The 20,242-nt window shown below is 36.0% G+C and overlaps 1 protein-coding gene across 3 annotated transcripts in view; it reads right to left on the bottom strand.

Moving 5' to 3' along the window:
- TP63 (tumor protein p63) overlaps positions 1 to 20,242 on the bottom strand; it is a 270,557-nt gene that overhangs the window by 176,989 nt on the left and 73,326 nt on the right. For all 3 annotated transcript variants that reach the window (XM_067738400.1, XM_067738402.1, XM_067738404.1), the window contains 2 exons: positions 12,706 to 12,834; positions 11,809 to 11,941 (listed from right to left, as the gene is read on the bottom strand). In XM_067738400.1, coding sequence (XP_067594501.1) covers positions 11,809 to 11,941; positions 12,706 to 12,834 — 262 coding nt within the window. The remainder of the gene's footprint in view (positions 1 to 11,808; positions 11,942 to 12,705; positions 12,835 to 20,242) is intronic.

The following is a 20,242-nucleotide window of genomic DNA, read 5'->3' as shown; positions in this document are numbered from 1 at the left end:
GGAAATGTTGGAGGAGCCAGCAGTAATCAACTTGGATCTTAGTTTTCCTATCTATTAAAGGAAGGCTGGACCAGGACTAGATCATGTCTATAGTTCCTCAGTCTAATATTCTAGATTGTTTCATGTTTTATAGATTAAAACTATATTAAATAAACTGGTGACCAAAGGAAGGACAGGTGACTAATAGTATGAGTATTATTTCAAACAAATCAGATTCTCTTTAAGCCAGCATGCTAGGATTTCAACCTGATTGGTTTTTAAGAGGATGCAAGGTCAGAATCAGCTCCAGTGTTTCTGCTGAAATCCCTTTTTGTTTATCTGCCCTCTTCAACTTTGTCATTCTGAATGCATACACACTGAGCACAGTGTCTTAAGTAACATTGCTGAGGTTACACCAAAGACAGGTGTTAGGGGAACTATTTCCCCCCCGGCTATCATTTCCAACTCTCCCTCCTCCAAAACCAAGGGAGGGGATAGCAGGAAAAGGGTTTCTTTTCAGATTAAACACAGTGACTGCAAACACCTTCCCCTAGGCAATAAATTCTCTGCCAGTGCGTGCTGCAGTTTACCCAAACACCAAAGCAAAAAGCAAACAGCCCCTTTTGTAAGGGAGGAGTTGTCACCTGTCAAGTGATGTTTGTGAATTTCTAGAGAAGAGAGAAAAAGAAAACCCTTTCCCTTATTTTATTAAGCAGACTGTTTGTTCAAGGTTTGAAATGCATACTTGGGTTTAAGGTAAAGTCCCTGGCTTGGCACTCTTGAACAAAGTGGTGCCTTCCGATTGGTTACACTGTACAAAGGAGGGAACAGAAAAACAGTCTGCTCTTCTGGTGACACCTGAACTTAATCTAAATGGAGTGGATTCTGAGTCACCTCATAAGCAACATAAGTAACTGCAAACCCATCTTCCAAAAATTAGAGTGCTTTTGCTCTACAGAATATATGTTCTTGTTTGTTTCATTTGTGTCCATAGAACTAATACATAAGAGCTTATACGGCACAAATTATGGTTGATGATTGTTTAATGGTACTAGCCAAGGGGTAAGAATGCTAGGGATACTAAAAGCAAGGGTTAAGAAGTGCTGGATGGCAAAGGAGAAAATACGCCCAGTCCCGTGTTCTGCGCTAATCCTAAGGTAAAGCTTGGAAATATACTTTGCATATCCCCCTTTTACCATCTCTTTCCTCACATGTTTTGTATTCTGATTAGGTCTACACACCCCACTCATAGATGCTCTATTCTCTAAGATGTCTTACTCATCTCCAGGCAAAACTACCATCCCTTTTGCACTTAAAAATGTATCAAGAGGGATTATTTCATCTTCATTTGCAAATGACTGGAAACTCCTTTAGTCATGTAGACATATTTGCATTATTTAGAGAAGAGATTGTATAACCAAAATTGATTTCCACTTTATAGGCACTTTTGCACAGTTGGTGTGAGCGTAAATTGGAAAAATATAAAAACTCATGAAAAGAAATTTGATAATATGTATCCATAACACTGGTGTTCATACATTTTACTTAATAATTATACTTCTAAGCAGCTAGCACAATAGGGTTCTGTATGTACATATTCTTCTTTAGGTTTGACATAAATACACTATTATGTATAAAATAGATAGCTAGTGGGAACCTGCTGTACAGCACAGGGAGCTCAGCTCAGCACTCTGTGATGACCTAGATGGGTGGGATTGGGCGGGGCGTCCAAGAGGCAGGGAATGTATGTGGCTGGTTCCCTTTGTTGTGCAGCAGAGGCTAACACAACACTGTAGAGCAATTATACACCAAAAAAACCACTATGAGTAGAAAAACAGATAAATAAATCATTACATACCTATGTAATACCTATGTAGTGATATATAATAGTGATTAATGTTGTTTTGAAGATTAGTGAATAAGAGAAAAATGTTCACCATAGAATGAAAAGAAAAAGCAGGTTACAAAATTTATATACGACAGGATCCAAATATGTCTTATAAAATCTATTTCTTTTAGGAAAACAACTGGAAAAAACCTAAAATTTTCATAATTATTATCATTAGGTAGGAATTCTATACACTTTTGATACTTCTAAAATTCTTTTTAATAAGCGTGCATTGCTTTAATAATCAGAGCTATCTTTTAATTTGTATTTTATTATAAAATGTAATGCGTATTCACCTATCTCACAAGAGTTGTTATGAAAATCAGCATAGGCAAGTAATAAAAAGATAATAATTTTCAATTGACTGTATATTTATACACCAGGAACTCTGAATGAAAACAAATCAGGTAATGAAAAAAAAATTCACAGTTCTCAAGGTTGATGATAGATATTATGTCCATCCATACAAAAGAGGAAGGAGAGACTCATAGAGATTATCAAGTTCACACAGCTAAAATTGGTAAAAACAGAATTCCAACTCTAGTATGTCTGACTATAAATCTCATGCTGTAATTCTAAAGTAAGTAATAAATTGTAAAGCCCTATATTAAATAGCAGGTAGTCAGTCATCAAAGTGAAAAAAAAAGTTGATCAAATCTGCCTGCACTAAACTCTAGTGGTTTTCTGGAAGACCAGAAAAGGGGGAGGTGGAGATGGGAAGAAGCAAGACACTTGGAAAGGAGCAAGGGAATGTATAGAAGTAACAAAAGGAGGACAGTAGGGGTGGTGAGGGTGGCTCTGGAAGCCTAAAGGAGATCAAAGTAGGAAGTGAATAGAAGGAAAATGGAGAGCTTGATGTGAGCTCTTCATATTAGTGTCAGACTTAGAGTTGGGTAACATCGTGCGTTTCTGGTGCCTAAGAGACCAAGACACATAGAAAATTATTGCTACTTGTATGAAATAGCCTTTCCACTTTTTGAGCCAAGAGAAGACATGCAGGAAGGAAGATTTAGAATGTTTGCGTGACTCAGGTAGCAATGCTGTTACCCAGTCCCTTGCAACTTGACTGGAGTGACTTACTTAAAAACACTTTTTTCACAGAGTATGTGTCATATATATACATATATATACATAATTCTATAATGTTAGAAAATATCTAGATGTTCAAATTGAGTTATATGTGAGTCAATGTGTGTGCATGTGTACACGTGTGTGTGCATGTGTGTGCGTGCACATGTGTGCATGTGCATGTGTGTGTGTAGAGACAGGGAGAGAGGAAAGAATGAGGGAGGCATGGAGGGAATGTTTATAACCTTTTGATCAATAAAAATTCAGCAAATTAAAGCTTTGACGTGGTTTATGGTCCTGCTTAGAAAATACAAGCATCTCTTTTTCTTTGAAAAAAATTCATTCTGATGAACAAAAGGATATTTGGAATTCCCTATTTTTTTCTGATAATATCCAGTCAGAACTGTAACTTTGTTACAAAGGAAGAACAATATCAATGATAAATATCATGTTCAATAAAACAGACTCTTCTCTTGAGTCCTTTAAAATGCTTTTGACAGTTGAAAGTAAAAATTTTACCGCTGTCTGAGGTAGCATTCAATGTACATAGATGTAATATATATGACAACTAAAACATCATGGGAAGGGTTATAATATCAATATTGTGGTAAGTTTTCTGCATTCCGTTTGAAGTGGTAAAATATTAATTCTCAATAGACTGTGAAAAATTATGAATATTTCAGTCTCTAGAGCAATCACTAAAAACTGTTTAAAGAGATATAGCCAGAACCAAAATAGAACAATTAAAATCAAATGCTAAAAATAGGTCAAATAATCTAAATGGCAGCAAAAAAAGGGAAACAGAAGAACAAAGGACAAAATAAGCTAAAAAATAAATGTTAGGTCAAAAAACTCCATATCAATAATTACATTAAATGTAGATGATGTAAATAAACCAATTGAAAGAGATTGTCAGAATGGATAAAAAATGATACAACTATCTACTGTTTAGAAGAAACTCAGTTCAAATATAATGATAAATACAGGTTAAAAGTAAAAGGATAGAGAAAAAAATTTACCACGCAAACATTAATCAAAAGAAAATTAAAATGGCTATATTAATATAAATAAACACAAAGTAGACTTCAGAGTAAAGCACACTACCAAGAATAAAGACAAATATTATACAATGATAGAAAGAAGATGTAACAAACTTAAATATGATGCACCTAAAAACAAAACTTTCAAAAACATGAAGCAATAACTGACAGATTTGAAAGGAGAGACAAATCCATAAGTAGAGTTGAAGACTTCAACACTCTTCTCTCAATAGAGAGAAGTAATTGAGTGCTAGTAATCAATAGAATTAGTAGACAGAAAATAAGCAAGAATATAGAAGAACTGCATAACATCATAAACCAACTGGATATAATCGACATTTATAGAACATTGCACCCAGCGAAAACAGAATACACAGTCTTCTCAAGTGCCCATGGAACATTCACCAAAATAAACGATATTTTGTCTCATGAAACAAAGCATAACAAATTAAAAAAATTTGAAATTATGTTTTCTAATCATAATGAAATTAAAGTAGAAGTCAGTAATGGAGAGATAACAAAATATCTAAGCACTTGGATACTAAACAACATGCTTGTAAATACACATAGGTCAAAGAAAAAAATCTTAAGGGAAATTAGAAAATATTTTAAAGTGAACAAAAGTGAAACTGCAACATATCAAAGTTTATGGGATGCAGCTAAAGCAGTGTTTAATGGAAATTTTATAAATATAAATACTAACATTAGAAGAGAAGAAAGATCTCAACTCAGTAATATAAACACTCAATTGAAACAACTTAAAAAAGAAGAGCAAAATAAACCCAAAGAAGCAGAAGAAAGGAAATAAAATAAGACCAGAAATAATGAAGATAAAAACAGAAAGACAATACAAAATAACTGTAAAATTCAAAAGCTGAACTGCTTCTTTGAAAGATCGATGCAACTGATAAATCTCTAGCAAGACCGACCGAGAAACAGCGGACACAAGTTACCAATATTAGAAGTGAAACAGGAGGATATTACAGATCCCACAGACATTAAAAGGGTAATAAGGGACTACACCAAACAATTCGACATACATAAATTCAAAAACTTTGATAAATTTAACCAGTTCCCCAAAACCCACAATTTATGAAAACTTACCCAAGATTGAATAGATCATCTCAATAGTCCTGTAACTATTAAAGACACTAAATTTATAATTAAAGAACTCCCCAGAAAGAAATATTCAGGCCCAGATGGTTTCACTAGCCAAAGTCGACCAAACATTTAACAAGAAATAATGTCAATTCTACATAATCTTTATCAGAATATAAAGGATGCCTCACATAAAGCACAAATACAGAAATCACACTGAGGTTCATGAACAATAGCATTGCCGAGATGAAAAAGACTACACATCATAATTACTAACACCATCTCTCAATGGTGGGCTTAACCTTCATTTGCTTTAAACTGTAGTTTCCTCTCTATCACAGTCCAGAAACTTATTTTGACCATGCTGCACAGCATGTGGGATATTAGTTCTCTGACCAGGGATTGAACTCAAGACCCCAGCAGTGGAAGTGAGGAGTCTTAACCATTGGACCACCAGAGAAGTCCCCCCAAACTTTAAAGTCTATAGAATTCTATCTGGTCATATCATTTTGGATATTATAAACAATGCTGCAATGAAGCCTTCATTTCTGTGTATGTTTGTGTGTTCGTACATATACTTATTTATATATTTTGGTTTTGTGGAAAAGACTTCTAAGAAGGGCACTTATAGACCAAAGGGTAAGTACATTTAACATTAAATAAATGAGAATGGGCAAACTGCCCACCAAATATACCAATTTATACTCCTACCAGAAGTAAAAAGGTTGACTGTTTCCCAACACTCTCACCAGTACTGGATATTATCAATAATTTAAACCTTTGCTGATCAAATAGATGATAAATAATCTTATTGTTTCAATTCACAATTTTTTATTATTAGAGAAGTTGAACATTTTATATATGTTAAACATCTGTGAATTACTTATACTCTTTGCCAAAGGGGGAGATTCATCTTTCTCTTATTATTTTATTTTATTTTTTTTGGCTGGGCTGAGCAGCTTGCAGTATCTTAGTTCCCTGACGAGGAATTGAACCCACGCCCCCTGCAGTGGAAACATGGAGTCCTAACCACTGGATTGCCAGGGAATTCCCAGTTTTTAAGTGTTTAGTTTATTTGGGCAATTAAACCTTTGTCATGCGTTATAATTTTTTAAATTTATATTCTGTCTTTCTTTTCTATATACATTTCCCCTTACCCAAAATTTTCAGTCTTATCTTTTAAAACTTGTGAGCTTCACGTTATAGTTTTTTAAATAAATTACTTTCATAATGGTTACCTAAACTTGAACTACTCTTTGCTTTCCTCTTTTTGATCAATTTGACTCATATTTCAAAGCCTAAATGAAAAGCACCTCCTCTGTAACATATTGCCAGTTTTACTCAGGCACAACAAACCATTTCTTTTTTATGTGTCTTAAAAAAATACATACATTTGAGTACTTTTCAAAAGTAATTTTATACACACTTGACTTTCTGCTATATTACGGTCTTCTCAAGGCTAGAGACCATGATTTGTTCATCTGTATCACAAAGAACATAGCATACAGGAAAGTAAATTCTAAAGAAATGCCTGTGGCTAGATCTCGTCTATACAGTCTACTTCAAATCTTATATAATCTTGGGTCATAGAAGACACAGGGTATTATGCTAGATGCTGTGACCTAAGTCTTTCCAAATACAAAAACACTGTTTTTTGGTAGGTACAGGTGAAGACCCTTCATTTATAACTGGATGCTACAATAATAATTTACAAAAATGGATGGTTTTAGATAATTACCACGAAAATCCCTAGGGAAAAACCCAATTCAACTAAATAGGGTTTCCTTCAAAGTACAAAGAATAAAGAAATACAAAAGTAAGCGTTATATAGTTTCCATCCATCATTCCAGGAAAACATTTAAGTGTTAATATCATCGTCCGACCCTTAAGGACATGACAGGCATGCTTAGACAGCTTATAAATAAGGCAAAGCTGAGATATAAAGTAATACATTAGACCGCAGAATCAAGAAACAGTAAGGATCTTGGAAACATAGCCTAAATTGTAACATTTTTTGAGAAATCTTGTTCACCTCCATTTGCTAATCCAATGTAGTTTATTCTTCAGTGACACTAAAATCATCCTAATGATGGGGGCACACACATTCCTTGCAATTCATACTCCCTGTGTTCATAATCAGAGCAAAACATTAGGACTCCACTTCATGACTAGTTCTTAAGGTAAAGGTTGTTTCAAAAATCAATAAAAATGGGATGACATTCTCAATTTTAAGATTTTTGTCCTTAATAATCTGACAAGTCATTTCAAGTCCACAGATTCATATTTCTTGCATAGTGAAAGAATGCTTGGCAGGGATCCCAATTTTTTTTTATTATATGCAAGAGGAAGGTAATTTATGTGCAGAGATTTGGAACTATTTAGCTATTAACCTATACACAGAAAAGTGAAAATATGCTACCAAGTAATGGAAGAAAAGAGCCTCATACCAGTTGCAGCAGCTCTCAGTTTAGAAGGACTTAGGAATCTCAGAGGTTCCTAGTTCTTATTTTCCAAACCAGAACACCAGTTATTACACCCTGAGCTAGTCCACTGTTTTGCCATTCCTGTTGCTTAGGACTATCATTGTTATCTAGTCTCACCCATGTGGCCTCCTCACATGGACATCTATGAGGATGTTGGAATGGTCCTAAGACAAGGGAAAACCCAGGATTCATATAGAACTATACTTTAACAGCAATGTCTCAGTTTTATGGCAATGAAAACAGACCAGCCACAGACAGGCAAGTTTATTTTTTAAGTTCAGTCTCACTCCACTTGTACACTCCTTTCAATGCAGTTGTTCCCAAGTGATGTATTTTGTTTCCCCTACTGGCAAAACCCCATTTCATTTTGTTTTCCAGCTTTTCCTGAATCACTTCAATCCCTTGCTCCTTGCAAATATTTCTATCCTGCTCTTATTTCCTGATTTCTTGTTACCCTCGATCTGACATACAATTTCAAGTTCCAAGTTGCTAGTAAGTGATGGTAGAACTCTGTTCCATCATTCCTAGTTAGCAGTGGTGTCCTGTGCCTCTCCAGAGGAGGGAAAGGTGTGGTGACTCTCTCATGACGGAGGCACGGAGGTTTACCCACACAGATAAACCTCTGTGTTTTTCATAGAAAAAGAGGTACTCAAGAAGAAATAGAGGTCAAGTTCCTCTCAAATACAATACCTTAGAGAAAGACTGAGAAAAGATTGTGCCCAGTAAGGTGGACAAAATACTGACACTGCTGCTGACTACACATGTCATCCTAGAAAAGTTTTTTAACCCCTTTTTAAATTTATTAATTTATAAAAAAAGGATAATAAGTGCTACCTCACAAAGTTCCGGGAAAGATTAAATAAAATATCAGACGCGTTAATCAACATCCAATAATGAAGCCTAAGAAAGCCGTAGCTTCGAAAATTTGTAATTTGGACATCCGAGAGGAAAATTTAGATCAATTTCAAATTGAATACTCTCAGTTTCGATCAGGCCACTGCTCTTATGAGCATAAGTAAAAATCAATTCCAAAAGAATCAACATCAAGTGTATATATTCATAGCTGATGCTCAGGAAAAATTTTGAATACCTATGAATAATCGTCTTAAATATTTCTTAAATAATAATAACCTAAAAAACCACAAGGCAGTGCATTCTTAGCTAACCAAGATACTTATCACAAGAGCAATTATATCTATGAATTTTCTTGGCTTTCTCTCCTTCATTCTTACCCTCTTCTAAGATCATTGTATAACTTAGCTGACACTTTCTGAGATACTCCACTAGGTTTTCTCCAAAGATTCCTTTAGCTATTTTGTAAAAGCACCAAAATGAACTTTAAATGACTGAAGTTTTAGAACTCAAATGGCAAAAGGGTACTTTCAAGCAGAACCGGGGAAACAATGGAGGTAAAGAAAAAGCATAACACTTTTTATACTGACCCACTATAATCAAAAGGGAAGGAATACACGAGGAGGACAGGACAGGAAGTTTTGCTGCTGTGAATGTTGAAGCAGAGAATGGTCCCCTGATTGGTGATATTCTAGAGCTGTGCTACCCAATAAACTACCAACTAGCCACATGAAACAATGTAAATTTAAATTAACTAAAGTTACAGTTAAGTCCCTCATTTGCACTAGCCACATTTCAGATGTCCAAAGGAGCCATGTGGCTAGTGGCTACTGTGTTGAACAACAGGAATATAGGACATTTCCACTGTTGAAAAAAAAATTCTTTTGAATAGGACTGTTTTAAAGAGAACATTTTGACTTTTTAGACAAGTCTCATTCTTATGACTTCAAATTCCTGGACTTCCTTGGTGGTCCAGTGGTTAAGACTTTGCGTTCCCAATACAGGGGGTCCGGGTTCAGTTCCTGGTCAGGGAACTAAGATCCCACATACCACAACTAAGCCCGTGCGCTGCAACTACTGAGCCCATGTGTTCTAGAGCCCATGTGCCACAACTAGAAAAGCCTGTGAGCCACAACGAAGAGCCCGCAAGCAGCAACGAAGACCCAGTGCAGCCTAAATAAATAAATAAATAAATAAATAAATAAATAAATAAATAATTTTTTAAAATTCCTGAGGTCCTACTATGGGCCAAACATGGTAACAAATACTGGGCATGACAAAATATGGTCCCTGTCCCCTTTAGAGACAGAGAAAGAAACAACTATAATATTGTGACATAAGTAATATGATTAAAAATATACCTAGGTTTCTTCAGAGGAATAGTCTCTAATTTAGGCTGGTAGAGAACAGTGATATGGAATATTTTTCTAGAGGAGGTAAGGCAGGCTTGGTGTTGAGGGATGGATAGGGATTGGCTAGATAGGAGAAAAAAAATGAGATGTTCTCAAGGAGAAAATGTCTAATAAAACAAAGAAGAAACAACATGGAACATTAAGAAACCACATGTTTCAGTATGTGAAAAGATAATAAGAAGAAGAACTGTAAATAAAAAGTCTTGATTCTGCATTTTAAACTAAATAACTTGGTTTGCTTTTATGAGAAACAGAAAATCCCTGCTTGGAGAGAATATAAAAAGATAGGTAGCACCAGCCTAGGAAAACCTGTTAGCTTAGGAGGTGATATTATTAAATGAATTGGGGATACCTTAATTTCTAAGTCACTGTCAAATCAGAATTTATATATTTATAAATATTTATATTTAATTATCACACATTCCAAGGGCTTGCATTACCTGCCCCTTGGATTTATCTGTCAGTTTCCTTCTACTAGCTCAAGGATAATTGAGACTCGTATCCATATTAAGATGGAAGGGGCCAATGAAGAAATGTATTTTTCACTTATCAATTTGGTGACAAAATATCAGTGTATTTGAAAAGTTGCAATTTCTATTTTTGGTTGTGTCCTGTCCTCTTCCCCCACTTCCCCTTCTCCCAGTATTAAAAAGTACAATCTATATTAAAGAGTATATAGTGAGAATTCCAGGAAAATCTTACATCAGACCAGAGAGGCAAGGCACACCAAAACATCTTTCATCTGTACCATCTTTCAAATAAAGTAATTTGGTGACCACCCCCTCCCCCCACAAAAGAAAGTCATACCACTTTATAAAGTGCTCTCTTTAATCACATCAGCAGACACTCTGACACCCCACCCTCTTTCTAGCTCCTTTCGTTTCTATTTTTCTACAAATTTTTGTATTTTTATAGAAAACGCAGGAGGGCTTGTGTGGTGAATGAATGATTAAAAAAAAGAAAAGAAAACCCACCGGTTAGCATGATGGACTGCACAAATACAAGAAATTTCATCTAAACGCCTCAGAAAAATGTTTTACTATCCTTAACCCGTACACTCCTTAGCTGCCTGGGAGGTGTATGCATGTAAGATTTTGCCACTTTATAGAGGAAAAACTGAGGTCTAAGGTCATGAGGGACTCAGTGGTAAAGTCAGAAAAAAAGCCTATTTTATATATTAGTTAGCTTCTTTCCTCTTACTCCATTACTTGAATCTGTGTGTTTGCGTACAATTTACCTCATCCCCTGTCATTAAAGAAGGATAATTCTATGAGAGAGTCAGTTTGCCATAGTGGAAAGTACTTTGTATACAATTCAGATCTTGGCTTTGGTTCTGACTGTCTCCACCCACTGTAAAACATTGGGCTGGCACCATCTGCTCTAAGTTGGGATAGACATGAAGAGCAATTTAGATAAAGAATGCAAGGAGGGCTTCCCTGGTGGCGCAGTGGTTGAGGATCTGCCTGCCGATGCAGGGGACACGGGTTCGAGCCCTGGTCTTGGAAGATCCCACATGCCGCGGAGCAACTGGGCTCGTGAGCCACAACTACTGAGCCTGCGCGTCTGGAGCCTGTGCTCCGCAACAAGAGAGGCCACGATAGTGAGAGGCCCGTGCACCGCGATGAAGAGTGGTCCCCGCTTGCCACAACTGGAGAAAGCCCTCGCACAGAAACAAAGACCCAACACAGCCAAAAATAAATAAATAAACCAATGAACCGACGTTAAAAAAAAAAAAAAAAAAAAGAATGCAAGGAATTATCTCCAACCCCCTTCCCCATACCAGTGGAAACGTATGCATCATGAAAAGTTGAAGCAGACCCAGATCCCACAGCTCCTAATTATTTTTCTGCTAACCACATTGACTAGCTTTCCAATGGCCTTGCCCATTCAGAGCCACCTGCCTTTTCATGTGCCATGAAAGAGACAGGTATAACAGAGATGTGGATCGCATGGCCCACAGATTTAAAGGGGAAGCCCATGCCACTCACCCACATGGGGTCACTGAGGTCTGAGTCCTGCATGCGAATACAGTCCATGCTAATCTCGATCTTGTTTGTTGCACCATTTTCTGATGGTTCATCCACAAAGTTCAAGTCAATGGGCTGAACTGAACAGATGGGCCTACCATAAAGGAAAACAAAAGTGTGTTAAGTGTGGAAAGGGACTAAAACACACTCATTCAGTCGGTAACAATGAGCTCTATTTGCTTTAAAGTTGGCAAGGCTTGTTGACTGGAGTCAAAAACCCTAGGATTGAATCCTGGCTCAACCAATTACCAGATGTGAAACCTCTGGCATTCCAAATCGAAGCCCTATTTGTAAAATGGGAGTCATGATCCTTGCCCTCATCAAAGAACTGCTAGGTGGAACACAGAACAGAAGGAAAGTATCAGGGACATACCCTAACCTTGTGGGTCCCCAATGCTCTGATATTGTTTCATCTTTCCCTTAATTTACTCACATCTCTAAACCTGATCTTAAGAAGGAGATCTTTTCCTAGCAAGGCATACAGACCAACAAAATTTAGTGTTTTATTTTCTCAGAGGGTATTTGCAACGTAACAGTAAATGAGAATCTTTAAGCCAAAGGAACAAATTTGAGTATCAGAGAGTCATTGGGGAAGTTATTTTGGGTTAGGTAGGAGAGGCTTCTGATCCTCCACAATTATACCACCTTAGAACAATAATGATCTTTTGGTGCTGGAAATTGAATAAATCTCCACTGAATTTTGAGCACAGAGATACTATTGCAGGGAATATTTTTTTTCCCAACAACATTAACTGATTTTTATTGATTCTAGAAACATGCCCTAGTAAGCAATACTTCGACCATCCACAGTTACCTGTTTATAATAGTTCAACAGTTTTTTGCTTATCTGATACTTACTGTTCCAGAAAATCCCAGATGTGCTGGAAAACCTCTGGACTGAGGAATTCACTTGTCTGTGTGCTCTGGGACATAGTGGATCGGTAATAACTTTCTTTCCAAGAGAAATGGGCTGGGGTTTCTACGAACCTTAAAAGGACAAAAATGAAACTAGGATTATAGTTTCTGTACTTAGGATACTGGATATTAAAATTAAAGTATAGTCAATCAAAAAAATCAAGTGAATCTTCAAAATCATGCAGGGATACACAGTAAATTTTACAAGTTACACGACCAGTGTTTCTTTAGGCAGTGGCAAGGATCCCATTTTGCCATAAAATCAGGCAATCAAGTCTTCTATCAAAGCTCTTCATTCTTAAATAATAATGTTGTTGCTACACTCTGCACCTCCACTATCCATCTATGTTCTGCCGATTTCAAAAAGAAAATAAACATTCCCTCATTAAGTCTGACAGCGAGTCTGACCTATTATCAAACCCGTTTCATAAATGTCCCAACTGATTATCTGCCCATTCAGCCTCCAGCAGGTAAAAAGTAAAATCAGAAAATGAAAATGAGTTCAGAAAACTTAAATTTCACCCTCAGATACAGAAGAGATATAATGTATATAAACTTAGTTTGTAAACTGCAAAAGGGTTGTGTAGATAATGGTGTTGTTATCACTATTAACAATATTAATGTGTGAATAATAACAAAAAACAAGATAAAAAAAAAATTTCACCCTCAGCATAATCACCCCCCTCATAACTACCATCTTAGCATCAGGCCCAGGGACAATAAACTCAAACCTCTAGATCCAGTTTTTTTTTAATCACCTGTTACGTATCTTAATGTGTGTGGGGGTGGTTTTTAACCGGAGTATACAGTTCAAAACTTTCACGTCAGACCAAGGGATAAGCGAACATCTGAATAGATTGCAAATGAAAGGTATTTCTGTTTGTTTCATTTTGTTGTAGGATCCTCAAGTTTGCCTTTACTTAAAATAAAAAATTAAACTTGCTCCCTGTACCTGTGAAAGAAAACACGAGCTTTCTCAGGAGACGCCTTCTCCAAATCTGCATTTTATGTGCATATCTCATCTTAGGATGTGATTCATTGTGATTATCAGTAGACTAATTTTACTCCAGGATGAAATTAGCTAAGCTCTTAATCATTACTGTTATTATTATAGAGAGTTAAATAAATAGTGTAATAGGACAGTCAATCACCTTAAATTTGCAAATGAATGATCTGGTCTAGTTACATAATAGAAGATAATAGCATTGGATTTATTGTTGATGATTTTTAAGCTATATGGAGATGCACATTCATTTACTAAAGTCAGATATATAGAGAACATCTATTATTTGCCAAGAAGATAATGGGCACTGGAGATAAAAAGTGAATAAGACTATGTCACCTTCTAGAAGGTCCTGGTAGAGAAGGTAAAGCAGGAAAACAAATCCCTAATAAATGTATTAAAAGTGTGCATAATATTATAAAAGCACAATGATGAAATATATCACCTCATCTGATGGATCATGGAAAGAGCCCTAAATAATGAGAAGAAATCAGTCAGGCCAGATAAGGACTAATGGTGCAGAGTGATCAGTCTATGGCACTGTTAGCACAGTGTAAAAATTTGGGGCAGAGAATGCCAGGAAATAAAGCTGGAGAGGGAAGTAGAAATTTATGTGATATGTTTTTTAAAAAGCTTAAATATTTCAATACGCCTAGTGAGTATTGAAGAATTTTTTGTAAGATATTTTAAATGAACTTTCTATTTAGAAATAATTGTAGATTCACATGCAGTTGTAATAAAAAATATAGAGATTATCCATGTCCCAGTTATCCAGTTTTCCCCGATGGGAAGTAACATCTTGCAAAACTACCATATAATAGCTTGCAAAACTATCATATAATATCAGAACCAGAATATTAACATTGATATAATCTATTGATCTTTTTCAGAAATTCCCAGTTTTATTGTACTTTACTATGTGTGTGTCTATGTGTGTGTGTATTTATTTGTATATAATTTTTTATCACATATGTAGGTTAGTGTATCCATCCTTACAGTATTAAAGGATTTGAAGCATTAGATTGAAATAGGATATGTCTTACATTGATAAATCCAGAAGTTGTATAGAGGAAGGATTTATAGCTTATTGGTTTATGGGCAAAGTTATTTAGGAGGTTGTTGCACAAGTCCAGGTAAGACAATAGGATGATAGAAGTGGGGATGGAAAAGATGGAGAAAATTTTAATTATTAGTGAAAAGGTTGTCAGATATTGTTTATGTTACTGACAGAAGAAGAAGGAAGAGTAGAGTCAAGGATGACTTCAAGTTTCCAGCTTTCTTAGACTGAGTGGTTGATGATTCCACTAACTAAATCAGTAAACACAGTTGGAAGATCCAGCTTGGAAAGAAAGGAGCGATGATGAGATCCATCTTAGCATGTTAAGTTTGAAGGACCAATGGGATATACAAAAAGTGAAGCAGACAGTTGAATAAACTTTAAACTCTGGGGAGAGAAATGGGCTAGAAGTTTAGAAACAGAAATCTTCATCATAGGGTGAAAATAAATCCATGAGAGTGAATACAATGACCTTTGCAGAGCAGGTGCAATGAGGAATGAGAAAGTTTGCCTTGTAGAATTGGAAACAAGAGTGGCTATCAGAGTTTATGATGTCCCTGATGGGCACATCTAGAAAATCTGTCTATAATTAGGAAAGCATCTGAAAATCCAATATCTTTAAATTGAAAGGGTAAATTAATTTTCTTTGTTTCTTTTTTTGGAGTTGGAACCCAGACTTGGTTTATACACTCCCAACTAGTGAGTAGAAAGGAAATAAAATTTAATAGATCTAATACTGACTGACAGTTAAGAAGATTTCTCCCATAGATGGTACTTTTGAATATGTTTGATTTACATTAAAATTTTTCTTCAAATAAAATAGGAGAAGGAAGTGGGGAGAATAAAAGTAAAAACAATTCCTAACCAGTGACAAAAATGGAGGTGAACAAATCTATGAATTATTCAAACTCCAAAAATAAACAAACTGTCATATGGATTGTCATGTACATGGACCCATAAGCATGTCCCTAATATCCAAAGACCTTAACACTATGACTGGTAGCCTGACAGCCAGGTGAGCACTAGAAGGTGAACTCAGCAACATGAAGTAGATTCTCAGTAACAGTGATGTTCAGTATGTGACATTCAATATAAAAAAAGAGAATTTTTTCTTAAAGTTGGCAGAAACATAGGTGTAGTTTCAAAGAGACTGACAGTTACCATAACCTAGATCTTAAGTAACAGGCAGTATGGGGCTGATTCAAAAAGAAAGAAGGATCTTAGATGGAAGTAGACACTGTCACTTTCCTCTAAAGCAAAAGAGAGAAAAATACTGTTGGCTCCATAGTCACTTAGTGTTTCTACTTCTTTCACTATTTCTACATGGAAGTTCTGGTTTCTTTTTGTGCTTACTCTGCTATTTCTTTGTTTCATATTTTCCCTCTAGTTTCTCTTTGACTTCTAAAAGACCTTCCCTGTATCTCTGATGTCACCATTAACCAGCTCCAACACCTTGGAAATGCCCCTCAGATCTGTGAGCTTCAGTTTCCTTGAATGTGACATAAGGATCATCATCTCTACTCCACTGCCTTTCAAATGCCTACCCAATCCTCAGTGCTCTCCTGCTCACAACGTATTTCCTGGTTGCTTATTTGAAATATAATCTTGTTTCTTTAAATTTTCTTGGCCTCTTGCTGGATCTAGGCAATGCTAGCTTTTTTGCTTGTGTTACAATTACTATAGAGGATTTTAAGTAATTCAGGGCTAAGCCTATATCTCCCATCTTTGCATTTCTTGCAGTTTGATAGTTCCTTGAGGTTAGAGTGGAAGGAACATGGGTTTTGGAGTGAGACAGACTTGGATTCAAATCTCAGGTTACCGTTGGCATTCTATGAGGCCATTCCCAAGTTATTTAATGTTTTTGTACCTTACTTTTTTCAACTATGCTTCCTTCACAGGGTGGTTGAAAGCCTTACTTGAAAGGTTTACTTAAAGAAAATGTATTATACATTTTCACATTTACACAATCAGTACATTGGTTCTATTAGGTCAAATACTATATAATTTGCATCCAGGCAATACTTAACTGAATTGAGCTAATTAAATAGTGTATTTGAAAAGTCTGCAAAAAAAAAGTTGCAAAAGTGTCACACAGAAGTAATTACATTAAACCAGAATTATCCCTCATTTCAATCCAGTTCAAACCTTTCATCCTGTTATCTGTGTCCTTGGACCAAAACAATGCCCCCATCACCTCTCAGTTTCTCCTAGATCACCTTTGTCTCAGGCTTGCTACATTAAACTGGGCAACTTCCTGCCCCAGAGCCTCAGGCATCAAGAGGGCTTTATAACAAAAGATAGGGGTGGGCTGTGGGATAGGTTGGTGGTTATCAAGTTGTGTTTCATGAAACCCTAGGTGCCTCAGTGTATTCACCAGATGTAAAGACATGGCCATACTGGTAGATCTCCTCTCTCCTTAACACCATGAAGTCTGTCTTTTGCCTGTCTAAGGTGTATTAGGGCTCTGAGCAAGATTTCATTTGAAGAAAGGGTTCTGTTAAAAAAAACAAATCAGTGGTCTAGGCTTGAGGATCTTCAAGGTCTCTTCTTTGCAAACCCATTATTGATTTCCATTTCTGAATAAATATGTAAATGATTTTTGAGAGAAAGGAAGGAAAGTGATCCGTTGGTGTCATAGGGCAGGAAGAATGAGGTAAAGTCCTACCTATCTTCCAACATTTTGCCTTTGGGTGAATCTCAGTATCAATTCACTCATAGACCAATCACTGTTCAAGTGGTTTCATTAAACCAGCCGCATAGCACAGGGAGATCAGCTAGGTGCTCTGTGACCACCTAGAGGGGTGGGATAGGGAGGGTGGGAGGGAGATGCAAGAGGGAGGAGATATGGGGATATATGTATATGTATAGCTGATTCACTTTGTTATAAAGCAGAAACTAACACACCATTGTAAAGCAATTATACTCCAATAAAGATGTTAAAAAAAAAAAAGTCACACCCAAAGACAGCAAGCCTTAAGTCTTTTTTTTTTCTTTTCAGCTTGTTTTTCCTGGAAAATAAAGAGGAAGGAAGGAATGAAGGAAGGAAGGAAGAAAGAAAGAAAGGTCCTACTGTGTAGAAATGACCTGAAAACACCAAGGGGTATCTGATAACAGCCTGTATTCCCTCTCACTTCTCCTGTTCTTTCCTAAAAGTCATCACTGGAGTCTGTCTAACATTTAGGTTCTTTCAGCTCTCCTGAAAAGTCTCCAAATCTCTAAAATTTCAAAGTTCAAAACAACCTTAGTGTTATAGATGGATTTTAGAATGAATAGATCTCAAAGACCATCCAGCGCAGTTTTTCATATATATATGAAAATACATATATATATAATAAATACATCATATATTATATGTATATATATAATATATGGAAAAGCTGAAATCTGAAAAGAAATCAGTTCATTCTGCTATGTTATACTCAACATCGGTCTTTATTCACAGTCCAGTAAGAATAAATTTATGTATCAGATGTTAATTCTCATCATGAATTACCCAACTCAGCTTCTTGCAGCAGTTCCCATTAGTTTTTCTGAATATTTAAAGCCTCCTTAGTTCCCTTTAGATCATCCAAACTTAAAGTTATAAAACTAGGAAATATACTGGATTCTAGACAAACATCCCCTAATTCACTTAATGAAATAAAACAGCAGTTAGTAGCGATGCAGATGAGAAGAACATGGGCTGTTCCTAGATTTCCTGACTCAAAGGTCCCCTTGACTGGGTGTCAGCTGTTCTGCTAGAGAGAGAATCTGGCACCAGAAATCTCCATGAGAACAGACCTGGAGGGGCCGCCTCACCAACTGCTCTCACAGGTGGGAAGATGGGGTCACACATGAGTTTAAATCTTCGAGGACCTCATAGAATGTCAATGTTGGCTGTGATCTCAGAGTCTGTCTAGTCTTGCTCCCTTATTTCATAAGGAAACTGAGGTCTAGACCTGAAGAACTTACCCTAGGATCCACTGTTGTGCTGGAGTACTGGCTAATGAAAGCAGACTGCTAAATTTTCTGGAATTTTCCTAGCTAGTTGTTAAACACAATTATTATTATTATTTATTATAAAATATTAAACTTAAATAATTTAGAAAAACAAAGATAACAAATACTCAAAACTGATCACTTCCTAATTATTTTACCATTATCTCTGTTCCTGAAATACATTTAAAAAAATAATGTAGTGAAATTGCTCAGATTTTTAAAAAATAATAAAATTTTCTGTAAAATTTGTTGCTGCCCTTCTTTAATACTGTATCTCAAGTAAAGGTTTATGTGCAAATGATTCAACAATATATATATTGAGTATCTATTATGTAGGGAATGAATGAGACGTTACTTTTTTGAAAGTTTTTCATAGTTTAGTGTTGGAAATAAAACACCTTCAATGTTTGTCTAATTTTTACCTTTTGTGCTCCAACTCCTAATTTCCCACTGGACTACGGCCTTCCCAAGGACAGGAAAGCCAGACTAGGTCATTCATTTTGGCTTGTGCTCTACTTGCTTGGTGACTAGCAGGAAAGAACTACCATTGGTTGTGCCAGGATTTCACTTCATAGGCCCTGCTTTTCCAGTTTACATATGACCATCTTTAGGCTCAGAGAAGATAAGGAAGTTGTTCAAGGTCTCTCAGCTAGTGATAGAGCTGGAATTTAAATTTAGGATTGTATAACTTCAAAGCTCATTCTTAAATAAATTACATATATGACTTCTAATTTTCATTCACAATATGAAGGTTTCTTCACAGTTAGAATGTTTCTTTTCTATAAGAGAACAAAATAGCCTACTAATTCTGTTTCATCACAATAATTATCCTTGGCACTCAAAATAAGTAAGAAATGGTGTGGGAAAATTAGTACTAATCCGTGAGTGATATTAAAGAATATCCGGCCTTTCTGCAGATTTTCCATCTTGCCAGGAGTAGCTGACAAATGTAGTGTAAGAAAAGACAGCTGAGGTCTCTGTTGCCCACCATCGGGACTAGAGTACTCAGATACTCTGGGAATGTCCCCAGTTCTCAGATAAATGTTGTTAAAAACTCTGAACATGGGGAAAGGGGGAGGAGGGATACATTGGGAGATTGGGATTGACATATACACACTACTATATATAAAATAGATAACTAATAAGAACCTACTGTATAGCACAGGAAACTCTACTCCATACTCTGTAATGACCTATATGGCAAAAGAATCTAAAAAAGAGTGGAGATATATCTATGTATAACTGATTCACTCTGCTGTACAGCAGAAGCTAACACAACATTGTAAATCAACTATACTCCAATAAAAATTAATTTAAAAAAACCTCTGAACATGGCTTCTCATTCTTTCTTCCAACCTTACTTCCATCCATCCATCCAATCGATCAACCCATCAAATTATGTCTTAAGTTTGTATTACCAACCTCTCTGGATCTTTTCCAGA

The sequence above is a fragment of the Pseudorca crassidens genome, chromosome 5 (assembly GCF_039906515.1).
Source record: "Pseudorca crassidens isolate mPseCra1 chromosome 5, mPseCra1.hap1, whole genome shotgun sequence".
In the NCBI taxonomy this organism is placed as follows: Eukaryota; Metazoa; Chordata; class Mammalia; order Artiodactyla; family Delphinidae; genus Pseudorca; species Pseudorca crassidens.
The sequence above is the reverse complement of the archived record's forward strand: the minus strand, read 5'-3'. Positions and strand labels throughout refer to the sequence as shown.